The following is a 13,314-nucleotide window of genomic DNA, read 5'->3' as shown; positions in this document are numbered from 1 at the left end:
GAGGTTTGGAGTGCTGTCCTCAAGAAGTTTGCTTCTAAATCTTCTTTGACAGTTTCGACATTACAGCATTCTTTATACTCTCAGAAAAAGGGACAGTTAACCATTCAAGAATATCTTGCGAAGGTTCAAAGTCAGTGTGATTCTCTTCTTACTGCTGGTTATGCTATATCTGAGCAAGAACAGGTTACTGTCATTCTTGCTGGTTTGCCAGTAGAATATGAATCCATACGTATAGTTGCATCAGAAATGAATTTTTCCATAGATCGTCTCACTGAAATGTTGACTGATTATGAGACTAGACAGCAAGATCTTGTTTCGAATATGTCTTTGCAGGCTAATGTCGCTCAACATACTGAATCTGGTGGTAATCGTGTTAAGCGCTTTGAGAACAATTCTCGGTCATCATCTAGAGGGGGTAGTTCTAGAGAGTTTCGAGGCCGAGGTCGAGGAAGGAGATTCACACATGCTAAGCCTCAGTGTCAAATTTGTGGCCGGATTGGACATACTGCCCACAAGTGCTACATCGATTTGATGAGTCCTTTGAGGGCGTGTCTCAGCAGTCCATGCAAGCACATTGTCATCAACTCCAGGAATCTTCTGATTTGTCCAGTATAAATTGTCATTGTTGTAATCATAAAGGTGCTACAGTAACTCCAAGTGGCCTGCAAGCTAATATGGTTTCTACGATTAGGAAGTCGGTTTCCAACAACAATGTCTGGTTTCCTGATTCAGGGGCCACAAATCATATAACTAATGATCTGGATGGTCTATGTGAAGTAGCTACATATACAGGTAAACAAAAGTTGTTTATGGGAAATGGTCTGTCTGTACCAGTGGCTAATACTGGTTCCTCATCTTTTATTCGGTCTAACAGAGTGTTTCACTTGAAGAATGTTCTTCATGTCCCTCAAATATGCAAGAATCTAATGTCTATTGCTCAATTTGCTACTGACAACTCTGTGTATTTTGAATTTCATCCTCTTCATTGTTTTGTGAAGGACATCAAGACAGGGGCCATATTACTGGTGGGGCGCATACATAATGGGTTGTATCAGTTCAACCTTTCAGATACTCAGCATCCTGGCGCATCAAAGAATGTTGGTACCACAGCTGCAGCATATACAGTATAGTTGGGAATTTCTTCTTCTGGTGATGAAATGTTTGAGCTATGGCATAGGCGCCTTGGACATCCTTGTCATAGAACAGTTACTAAAGTTCTTCAAAATTGTAATATTGATTCAAAGAAATGTAAACTGAGCTCCGTTTGCTCTGCTTGTCAACTTGGAAAGTTACATAAATTTCTTTTTTCTCCCTCAAACACTGTGTATTTAGCTCCCTTTCAACTTGTTGTTTCAGATCTCTAGGGACCTGCCCCTGTAGCTTCTAACGGCAGTCTCTATTACATCTCATTTGTTGATGCTTACTCTCGGTATACCTGGTTGTATTTGATCAGGAACAAGTCTGAAGCTTTGGCCAAGTTTCTTCAATTTTAAAAACTTGTTGAGGTGCAATTTGGTGGCAAGATACGAGCTCTTCAAACTGACTGGGGAGGAGAGTATCGTCTGTTTTAGAAAATGCTGTGTCAACTTGGGATTCAACACAGGCTTTCTTGTCCGCATACTTCAGAATAGAATGGGTTAGTGGAGAGGAAGCATCGTCATGTTGTTGACACTGGTTTAACGTTACTTGCTCAGGCGGATATGCCCATGGTTTTTTGGTCTCATGTATTTGTTAGTGCAGTATACCTTATAAATAGACTTCCAACGCCTGTTCTCAAGGGAAGGTCACCTCATGAAGTTTTGCATCAAACTGTTCCCAGTTACCAGCATCTAAAGGTGTTTGGATGTCGATGCTATCCTTATCTCAGGCCGTTTCATGCTCACAAGCTGCAGTTTCGCTCCCAGCCATGTGTATTTCTTGGCTACAGTATGGCTCATAAAGGCTACAAGTGCCTTGACAAAAATCAGAAAGTGTTTATATCTAGACATGTGGTTTTGATGAAGGATGTTTTCCTTTTAAAACTGATTCTGATTTTGCAGGAGTTTTGTTAACTGTACATAACTCTAATATTTTTCAACATCAGAAATCGGTGGTTCCGGTTGTGAGACGCTCACCTTTAGTTGAGGTTTTATCTGCTCAGAGAGTTTCTCATAGTATGCCAAGATGTGATGATGTACGAGTCAGCCCACGTGTGAGTTGTTCTCCTATACAAGAGGGTTCAAATAGTTCCTCTTCAGATGTTCCATGTCAATTAACAGCGTCAGACAACTCTCCATCTGACCATACCCGATGTTTGCCTAGTGAGCCTACTCGAGTTCCTATAGAAAACTCTCATCCTATGCAGACGAGATCTAAAAGCGGCATTTTTAAACCCAGAGCTTTTTCAGCAGAGTTAACAGAAATAGAACCTTCTACAATAGAACAAGCCTTTACTAGCAAAGAATGGACTCTCGCGGCTCAACAAGAGTATGATGCTTTGTTGAAAAATAACACATGGGATTTAGTTACGTTACCTGCCGACAGAAAGGCTGTGGGTTGCAAGTGGATTTTCAAACTCAAAAGAAAATCAGATGGCACCATCGCTCATTACAAAGGTCGTCTAGTTGTCAAAGGCTACCTTCAAGAGGCAGGTATTGATTTTCAAGATACTTTTAGTCCGGTTGTCAAGCCGACAACTATTCGGGTTGTGTTGACATTGGCTGTTGCATTTGGGTGGCAACTTCGACAAGTTGATATTAATAACGCCTTTCTCAATGGGGATTTGGCTGAAGAAATTTACATGACACAACCACCTGGTTTTGTGCAGACCCGTAGTGATGGTGGAGTGTTAGTATGCAGGTTAAAGAAAGCTCTTTACGGCCTTAAGCAGGCTCCAAAAGCATGGTTTTCTAAGCTATGTGAATTTTTTCTTAACTAACAGTTTGTCCCTACTAAGTCGGATGCTTCCCTTTTTGTGAAGAAGGTGGAAGGAGTATTATACGTGTTCGTGTATGTCGATGATATAATAATCACTGGGAATCATTAGCAAAGTATTGATAGCTTTGTGGCAACGTTAAATGCTCAGTTTGCTTTAAAAGATTTGGGGCCTCTTGGTTATTTTCTAGGTGTTGAGGTGACCACTACCACTGATGGTTTATATTTAAGTCAGTCAAAGTATATTTTTGACTTACTAAAGAAAGCCAAGATGGATCAAGCAAACAGTTCTCCCACTCCAATGGTTTCTACTTCGAAATTGTCTCAGTCCAGTGGTTGTGCTATTGAGAATGAAGCTGAATATCGAAGTATCATAGGAGCACTTCAATATGTGGTTATAACCAGGCCAGACATTACCTTTGCCGTAAACAAAGTGTGTCAATTTATGCATCGACCTCTTGATCAACATTTTCAAGCGGTCAAGCGTATTCTTCGGTATCTTCAGGGTACTATTGACTATGGCCTTCGATTCACAAAGGCTTATGCACTGGATGTGGTTGGCTACTCAGACGCGAATTGGGGATCTGATATCGATGACCGAAGGTCTACTACAGGCTTTTGTGTTTTTCTTGGTGGTAATCCAGTTCCATGGGGCTCAAAGAAACAGCCAACTGTCTCCAGGTCCACAGCAGAGGCAGAATATCGGGGGCTAGCTCACACGGTTACAGAAGTGGTTTGGTTAGAGTCGCTTTTGTCTGAACTGCATGTTTCACCCTTGAAGAAACCCACGGTATGGTGTGATAGCTCAGGGGCAGTTGCTGTGTCTGCAAATCCAGTTCTGCATTCAAAATTTAAACATGTAGAATTGGACCTTTACTTTGTTCGAGAGAAGGTAGCAGATGGAAAACTTGTTGTAGGGTACATTCCAGCACATGAACAAATTGCTGATGTGTTTACTAAACCTTTGTCAGCTTCTCTGTTTACTAAGTTCAGGTCTTATCTTAAGGTAGTTCGAAAACATTCTGCTTAGATGGTGTTCTTAGCAGTAGTTGAGGAAGTTGGTGGAATATTAGAGTATTCAGGTAGTTATGATAGTTAGTAGTTAAGGATGGTAGTTATGGTTGTTAATAATTGTATTATAAATAGTGGGGTTTACGTTACTGTAAAAGCATGAAGAAATAACAGTTCTTTCAGTAATAGTGTACTGTTCTTGTTTTGTTAAGCAGTTTCTTAATAAGGATGCACAACAACTAAATAGCGTTTTCAAAATTGTCTGTTTAAACATGTCCCAAGAACGACGAATTAAGTAGCTCATTTTTTAGCAACAGAAGGGATGAAGAACGGAGAACAACTTTACTTGCAAAATGAAATGCCCGATTATGCATTGGTTATGGTGGAAAGAGATCGAAGGTGGGTGAGACCACTTGACTAAGTCGCTTCTGGTGTGGGAGGCTGGAGATGGATGAAGAGGCCGGAGATGGAAATGAGATCGAAAATAGAAGGATTCTTTTAGAGTTTTTTTAGGATCTATTGCCGTTTCAGGTCCGGGTTGTTGCCTTCATATGCTTCTAGATCATGATAGCTCCTTTTGGCTGGGTCATTATTGTATGTTTGTAATCGTTGCATTGCCCAATGGTTTCGTCTTAGGCTTTGGTTTTCTTTATTAATAAAAATCCAACTTATAATTAAAAAAAAAAACAAATTTGTAGATTATTTTACATATTTTCATCAACACTTTAATAAATTCAAAAGTTAAAACTGTTTAAAAAAGTTATTTTAATATTGTAAATATTTTGAACATATTTTTAATTAATATATTTAAAATTTTAAATTAAATTCTTTTTAAAATTTTCATACATTAAATTTTTAATAGAATTTTAAAAATAAAACTTTTTAACAAACATATTTAAAACAACTTTTAAACTTTTTTTTAAATAATTAGAAATTTTACTTAAATATTTAAAAAGTTATTAAAATATGTTAAAAGTATACTACAATTTTTAAATAAAAAATAGTATAGAAATTTAAAACTATTAACTTGATGTTTTTAAATTATTTAAAACTATTTATATTTATATATTTTTTCAATTATATAGTTTTTTAAAACTAATATAAATTTAAAAATCTATATAAAATGTATTTAAAATATTATACAAATAATTATATTTGGAATAAAATTTGAGTGGTTTATATATTATTTGTATAAACACTTCAATTATTTAAAAATTAAATTAATATTTATTTAAAATATTATTATAAAAAATTATAAAATAATTAAATATTATTTTAATTAATACATATAATTAATCATTTATATAATAATTATGATAATTAGAAGTAGAATAGAAATAGTAATCAAGTTTGAGTTTTTTTTACATTATTATTATTATTGCAGCCCGATTGCCATTCAAATTGTCACTCCATTTTGATCTCACCCTTGCTATCAATTAAAAATAATTTGTACATATTTAAAAAATCAAGATTTAAAATGAAGTTATTTATATTTATTTTTGCAAAAAATTTTGTTGAAATTGGTAATAATTAGACATGTTGATGAATTCAAAGTTGACTTGAAATTTAAGAGGGTTTAGATAAAAATATTAGATCTAAAAAAAATTAAGTCTATTTAAAATATGAACTGAGTTCGGACTTCAACACTCAAGGTTTGAGATCGGACCAACCCTTTTTTAAATTTGTAATTTTTTATATTATGTTATTTTTATATATATTGCGTAATTTATAACACATAAAAGTTAAATTTTATAATGTAAATATTAAAATATGTTAAGATGATTATATATAAAATTTTAATAATAAAAATATATAAAAATATTAAATATTAAATTAAAAATAATATAAATTTATTTTTAAAATTTATTTAAAAATAATATAGACAGATCTAAATTTGATTTAGATTAGCAATTTATAAATAGGAACCAATTTAAACAATCCTTTAAGCCTATATTTATAACAGGAACGTATTTGAGCAAATACAAAATATGTTAATATCATATGTAATCCCAAAGTAACCCATAAAAAAAGTAGTAACAATTGATTAATAATGGTCTCGTTTACCATTGGAATTCTATAAATAACATGCATCAATGTTTTTGAACTTCATTTCCTTTGCATACTTGTACACACAAATTGCTTTGACCGAAATATGCCTTCGTCTTCTTCCCAACAACTTGCATTTCTGCTTTTCATTTTATATGTCAAATGCTTATTTCTTTCCATTGAATCAAACACAAGCCTTGTTACAGACGAGGAAGCCTTGCTTTCATTCAAGTCACAAATAAAAACTTCGGGGTTTCCCAATCCTCTTTCACAATGGGACCCAAACTCATCTCCATGTAACTGGGCTGGAGTTGTCTGCAACAAACACAACACCAGAGTGGTTGAACTCAACCTCTCTGGGTTTCATCTTGAAGGCTCCATAAGCCCTCACGTTGGGAACCTTCCGTTCCTTCGTTCCCTTCAACTTCAAGATAATCAATTCTCGGGTCAACTGCCTGATCAAATGTGGAATCTTTTTCGCTTGAGAGATTTAAATATGAGCCAAAACAACTTATATGGTGTGATTCCATCGAATATAAGAAAATTTACTGAGCTCAGATCTCTTGATTTGATGACGAATAAGATACTGGAGCTATTCCCGAAGATCTTGACCAGCTTGTCCAGCTTCAAGTTTTGAACTTGGGACGAAACCTTGTCACAGGTACTATTCCAGCTTCTATAGCAAACATTTCGTCATTCCAGACTTTGAATTTGGGCACCAATAATCTTACTGGAGCAATTCCCACTGAGTTGAGCCATCTTCAAAATTTGAAGGAACTTGACCTCACCATCAATCATCTAACAGGGACTGTTCCTTCTTCCATCTACAACATGTCTTCCCTAGTTGTTTTGGCCTTAGCTTCCAACCATCTTTGGGGCAGGCTTCCCTATGATGTTGGGGTTACACTCCCTAATCTTTTGGTTTTCAACTTTTGCTACAATGAATTCATTGGTGGAATCCCAGGCTTTTTGCACAATCTCACCAATATAAAAATCATTCGTATGGCACACAATCTTCTTCAAGGGATAGTGCCACCGGGTTTGGGTAATCTGCCGTTTCTAGAAATGTATAATATTGGGTTTAATAAGATTGTTACCACAGGTGACGATAGTCTTGAATTCATCATCACTTCTTTGACAAACGATTCTCGTCTAAAGTTTCTTGTTTTAGACGGTAATCTTTTGAAGGGTGAAATTTCAGAATCCATCGGCAATCTTTCCGAAGTGCTCTCGATATTTTACATGGGAGGCAATCGTATTTCTGGCAACATATCATCGTCCATTACCCAACTTAGTGGCTTGACTTTGCTTAATTTGAGTTACAATTCCATCTCTGGCGAAATCCCACCTGAGATGGGTAAATTGGTAGAACTGCAAATGCTGGGTTTGGCTGGAAATCAGATTTTTGGTCGGATTCCAACCAGTTTTGGTGATCTACGAAAGCTAAACCAAATCGATTTATCTAGAAACCAACTGGTGGGTGAAATACCTTCTAGTTTTTAGAACTTTCAGAAACTACTTTCCACGGATTTGTCCAACAACAGGCTCAATGGAAGCATCCCCAAAGAAATTCTCAATATCCCTAGTTTGAGCACTGTGTTGAAGTTTTCCAGGAATTCTCTCAATGGACCTTTACCAGAAGAAATAGGGCTTCTGGAAAGTGTTGTTGCAATTGACCTGTCTGTGAACCATCTCTCTGGTAATATTCCCAGCTCCATTGAAGGTTGCGAGAGCTTGGAGAAATTGTTCATGGCTGAGAATATGCTATCAGGCCCAATTCTAGGAACGATTGGGGAACTGAAAGGCTTGGAAATGTTAGATCTCTCATCAAACCAACTTTCAGGCTCTATTCCTACGGATCTTTAGAAACTACAAAATCTTGAATCATTGAACCTCTCTTTTAATGACTTGGAAGGAAGCTTACCTAGCGGTGGGATTTTCAAGAATCTTTCAAGCGTCCATTTGGAAGGCAACAGAAAGCTTTGCTTGTCCTTGGCTTGTAAAAACACACATGGCCACCATGGAAGATTAGTCAAGATTTATGTTAGTATAGCTGTAATTACGACCTTTGCTTTATGTTTCATCATGGCATCGTTGTTCCACATAAAAAAGGGTAAACTAAAAGCCACAGAAAGTTCTGAACAACTGAAGGAGCAACATCAGATGATCTCTTACCATGAGATTCACAGAGTAACAAGGAATTTCAACCCTGGAAACTTGATTGGAAAAGGGAGCTTTGGCTCAGTTTATAAGGGGCATCTTAATGACGTTCATGTTGCCATCAAGGTCCTTGATGTAGCGAGAACCAAATCCTGGAAGAGCTTTCGAGTCGAATGCGAAGCTCTGAGAAATGTAAGGCACCGCAATCTCATCAAACTAATCACTTCATGCTCTAGTGTGGACATAAAGAATGTGGAATTCCTAGCCTTGGTGTATGAGTTCCTCGCCAATGGAAGCGTCCAAGACTGGCTTAAAGGAACAAAAGGAATGCAGATGGGGATGGACTAAATGTCATGGAAAGATTGGATGTGGCCATTGATGTAGCTTCTGCATTAGATTATCTGCACCATGACTGTGAAGTTCCAGTGGTGCACTGTGATTTAAAGCCCAGCAACATTCTTTTGGACCAAGACATGACTGCCAAGGTCGGAGATTTCGGGTTGGCAAGGTTGCTGATGGACAAATCAAGCAGTCAACCTTCCATTAGCTCCACGAATATCCTTAAAGGTTCTATAGGTTACATACCTCCAGGTTAGTGCCACAAATGGCCTAAAATTTTCTCTCTCTCTATTCAATTCAACTAATGAATGGGTTGTGATACAGAGTATGGATTTGGAGAGAAGCCATCAATAGCAGGGGATGTTTACAGCTATGGAGTGATGTTGCTTGAGTTATTTACAGGAAAGAGTCCAACCGATGAGAGCTTTGTGGGAGAACTTAATCTAATTAAATGGACACAATCGACTTTCCCTTCCAAAGTACAGCAAATTCTGGATCCTGAACTGCTATTGTTGCTACAAAATTTGCAGTATGATAGCAAACCAATAAACCCAGAGACACACCATGATTGTTTAACAAAAGTCATTGGAGTGGGACTCTCTTGTACTTTGGTTTCTCCTAATGGACGGATCACCATGAGAGACGTCCTTTGCAAGCTTAAAAAGGTGAAGATCACTCTAACCAACCCTTCACCTCCTGTAGAAAACGGAGCATGAATCATATATAAAAATCTGTAAAGGTTAAACCATGCTTTCATATATAATAGTACTAAGCGAAGATCATGTTTGGATCCATTATGGTGCTGCCATTATAACTTGTAACTTAATATGCCACTGTAGTAAGTCAATAAAATGAGCTAAGGCTTGTGACCAAAACAAAAGCTCTGACTGTTCGTTTCCAACTGAGCTGAGGTGTATTCAGTTCCATTATTAGACCTTAGGGTCTTGAGCTTGCAGCCTGTTTCAGTCTTTGCAGCAACTTTAAACTTTTAGAACACCGAGGCCACCTCTAATTTATGCTTCAAAAAATAAATCCAACAAAATCTCGAGTGATCATCAATGAATAGAATGAAATACCTACTACCATTCAATGGCTGAGTCTTCATGAGGCCACACACATCAGTGTGCACAAGCTGCAGCCTTTCTGAGGCTCTCTAGGCCTTGTTTGAAGGAAATGTCAGACTGACTTGTTTTTCTAGCTGACATACCTCACAAAATTCCTCCTTTTCAACTGTGTTGATGAAGTTTTTAACCAGATCTTCTTTGGTCAGCTGATCCATCAATCTATAGTTGGCATGACCAAGCCTTTGGTGCCAAAGCTTGGATTCATTTGATGAGGCTATGTAGGCTGAGTCAGAACTATTTGTCCAATCAAGAATAAAGCTTTTATCAGCCATAATGATTGACATAAGCTTGGATCCACTTGGATCACTGATTTAGCGCTTCTTGTCTTTGAACACAACAGAGTAGCATTTCTTCAGCAGCTGAGCTATACTGGGCAGATTTCTGTCAATCTCAGGCACTAACAGCACATTTGAAACAAGCTTGTTACCTGTGGGAGTGCTTATCAGAACATCCCCTTTTCCTTCTACTTTGATGAAGTGGCCATTTCCAACTTTCTCCTTTGTTTTGAAGCTTCTGTTAATTGTCTTGAAGATGGTAGCATCTGGTGTCATATGGTTGGTGTAGCCACTGTCTATGAGCCATCCCTGTGAGGCCTTTTCTTTAGTGGCTGAGCATGAAACTGCAAAAACTTACTCTTCATGGTCATTACTTTCTTCTGCTACTCGAGCTTTAGCCTTTGACTGTTGTGGTTGATACTGCATTGGTCTGTCTTTGCTTCTGCAAACCTTTTCAACATGGCCCATCTTTTTGTAGTGTTGACACTGTACATCTGGTCTAAACTAGCAGTTTCCTTCTGGATGACCTGGTCTTTTGCAATGCCTGTAGGGTTGATCCCTTCTTCTTGCAGCATCTGACTTAGGCTTGTCTTTACAAGCCTTTTTGCCTTTATAGGCAGAGGTGCTCAATACAGGTTTAGTATTTGCTTGGAAGGCACCTTCTTGGTGCTCCTCCAGTCTACTGGCTCTTCTTTGCTCTTGTGCATAAAGAGCATTGATCAGCTCTATCAATGAGATGTTGGTCAGGTCCCTTGAGTCTTCGAGAGATGATATTTTTGCCTCATACCTCTCAGGTAAGGTTGAGATCACTTTCTCCACTATTCTTGCTTCACTGAATTGCTCACCAAAGAGCCTTATGCTGTTTACCACAGCCATAATCCCATCTGAATACTGCTTGACTATTTTTTCCTCCTTCATATTCAAGTTTTCGAAGTCTTTTCTCAAATTCAAAAGCTATTGTTGCCTTGTTCTCTCAGTTCCTTGGAACTCTTCTTTTTAATTTATCCCAGGCCTACTTTGGTTTCGAACTCAAGTTCTCGAACTCATCTTTTGAATCAATACATGGCCTTGTGCCTCTTGGTCCATTCATCAGCATGCTGCTTGATCTGAGCCACAGTTGGATTGATTCTAAATGGCTCTGGTTTGACATCTGAGTTGGCTACTTCCCATAGGTCGAATGCCTACAGGTAGGTCTTCATTTTGACCACTCATATGTGATAACTCTTTCCAATGAAGACTAGTGGTGCAGCTAGTGAGAAGCCTGATGAAGCCATCGTTTTAAATGTTGTATCATAACAGGTCCACTGAGATTACAGCTCTAGATACCAATTGTTGGTGTTAAAAACAAATGCAAGCAAGTATATTTGCTGACTTGAGCAACAAGGCTTGATACTTGCAGAAGAAACAACAGAATTCATAACAAAAATTGAAAGTAAAAGAAAAAATGGAGAGTATTAGATGATGAAACTTTAATGAATTTCATTAAAAATTAACAATGGCTAAAGGCCAATACAAATACCAAACATGAGCTGGTCACCACAAACAAATCATCACCTAAAACATTACCTAACTCCACTAATTACATTGTAACTTACAAAACCTTACTTGCACTCATGGACAAGCTAATTTTTCATCTTATCAGCACCTAAAACATCAAGTACAACTTGTTTTGTTATCAATTAAGCTACAAAACATTAGTTCAAAATCAGCAAAATGAAACAGTAGCTCGATTTGTTACTAGAGCTTCACTTGTTCGGGCTATTCTTGGTCCAACAGGGGCAGCATGCTGGCCAACTTTCAACATAAATCCTCAATTCTTTTTTAAATTGGGATTAAGGCTTGCTTGTTTAGCAATCAATTGTTTGATTTCCTTAAACAAAAATACATGTGGAAGGCAAGGTTATGTAATCAGAAGAAGTTGATTTGTGACAACCAATACCAAATCGCAGTCATATGAAGCAATAATTGAGGTCCTTTTGGTAGGTTGAGCAAAAATGATGAGAAATGTTAAATTTGATTTTTGAAGTGTATTCTGATTATATTTCTTTCCTCATATATAAAATAAGGTTTTCACACAAATAAGGTAATAATTAGGTTTAATTTTTTATTTGATTTGTGACAAGTATCACTATATTATAGTTTTATATTTAACTTAAATTCTGACAATATTTCCTTTTTAGGATTCTCCTCAAATAACATATTAAATTATATATTTTAAAATTAGAATATATATTTAAAATATCACACCCCAAAAATGGGTTTAGAAGAAATAGGATTAAATTTACATTGTTATTTATTTTCTTTAAAAATAAGGTAAGGGGATTAGGATGCCTTGAAAATATTTTATGATAGAATACCATTTAGAATGAGCTTACTAGTTCAATGGTAAGACTTTAGCCTTCTTACAGGTCTCAAGTTTGAACCCATTAGTGAGCATTCAACCAAGGTTTGTTTCCCTTTGTTTTTGCCCCACCAAAAGTGATGAATTTTAAAATAGCCTAACCCAAAAACTATTTTTTTTTAAATTTAGTCGTTGGTTTAAAATTTTTCCCAGTCCTACATGAATTATTAAAATCTATTCCAATTAAAAAAAATAAGTACCATAAATAGCCAATTTCAAAACAAACCCTAGAATCTTATTTAACAAACTTTCAAGAAAACATCCATAAATACTTTCTTTTCCAAATCAAACTTCCAAGCTAAAGGAGTCAAAATCTTCAAAATGATCCCTCAAGTAAATCTTTGATCTCCTTTCCAAAAACTAATGTTTTTAAGTCTTCAAAATAGGTGTCAGATCTAAACCTAAATATTTGTATATAATTGAAAATATTAGGAAGTAAAGAACTAACGTTAGGCAAACCCAGGAAGAACCTCAGTATGTGTGAGCTGTGCGTGCAATCATATGTGAAGCTGTGTGCTAACCGCCTACTGCAAACCCCCATGCATAACCATATATGATTACCTCTACGAACCCTGAATATATTCATACGAGCCCTGTATGAAAACCAAATGAAAACTAGATTATACCTGTGAACCCTAGGCTGCTATGTGTGTACCCTATGCCACGAAACACATATGCATAAAAATATATGAATATTCATAAGAACTCTAGGTTCATACATGCGAACCCTATTATTCCATGCGACCCATCATTTGCGTGTGAACCCCATGTATGATAACCCCCCTTTCCATGTATAAACCCCTGGTAGGCGAGACCCCCCTTTGCATACGAAACCTATGTATGTGAACCCTTTTTTGCATGCGAGCATGTACATGTGAGCCCCTGTTAAGCAACCCCATATGTAAAATCATATAGGATTGGATGTGCGAGCCCTTAGAACATAAATGCGAACCCTAGTTGTTATGACATATGAACCCCTGTTTGTGTGAGCCAACTTGTATAATTGTGATATGCAAACCCTAGGAACATGCGAGCCTATGTGCAA

The 13,314-nt window shown here is 36.8% G+C and overlaps 1 protein-coding gene, 1 long non-coding RNA gene and 1 pseudogene across 2 annotated transcripts; 2 read left to right on the top strand and 1 right to left on the bottom strand.

Annotated features, from left to right (window-relative positions):
• Positions 1 to 613: 613 nt before the first annotated feature.
• On the top strand, positions 614 to 1,125 carry LOC107917401 (uncharacterized). Its single transcript, XR_005909439.1, has 3 exons — positions 614 to 639; positions 733 to 792; positions 999 to 1,125. It is a non-coding gene; the product is annotated as an uncharacterized lncRNA (long non-coding RNA).
• Positions 1,126 to 6,076: 4,951 nt separating this feature from the next.
• Positions 6,077 to 9,185, top strand: LOC107921681 (probable LRR receptor-like serine/threonine-protein kinase At3g47570; annotated as a pseudogene).
• Positions 9,186 to 9,904: 719 nt separating this feature from the next.
• On the bottom strand, positions 9,905 to 10,786 carry LOC107921682 (uncharacterized). The gene is made up of 3 exons (XM_016851506.1): positions 10,649 to 10,786; positions 10,290 to 10,476; positions 9,905 to 10,200 (listed from the first exon to the last, which is right to left on the bottom strand). Exons 1-3 carry the CDS (start codon positions 10,784 to 10,786, stop codon positions 9,905 to 9,907), a joined length of 621 nt encoding a protein of 206 aa, XP_016706995.1.
• Between the last annotated feature and the right edge of the window lie 2,528 nt (positions 10,787 to 13,314).

Source organism: Gossypium hirsutum, chromosome D01, assembly GCF_007990345.1.
Source record: "Gossypium hirsutum isolate 1008001.06 chromosome D01, Gossypium_hirsutum_v2.1, whole genome shotgun sequence".
In the NCBI taxonomy this organism is placed as follows: Eukaryota; Viridiplantae; Streptophyta; class Magnoliopsida; order Malvales; family Malvaceae; genus Gossypium; species Gossypium hirsutum.
The sequence above is the reverse complement of the archived record's forward strand: the minus strand, read 5'-3'. Positions and strand labels throughout refer to the sequence as shown.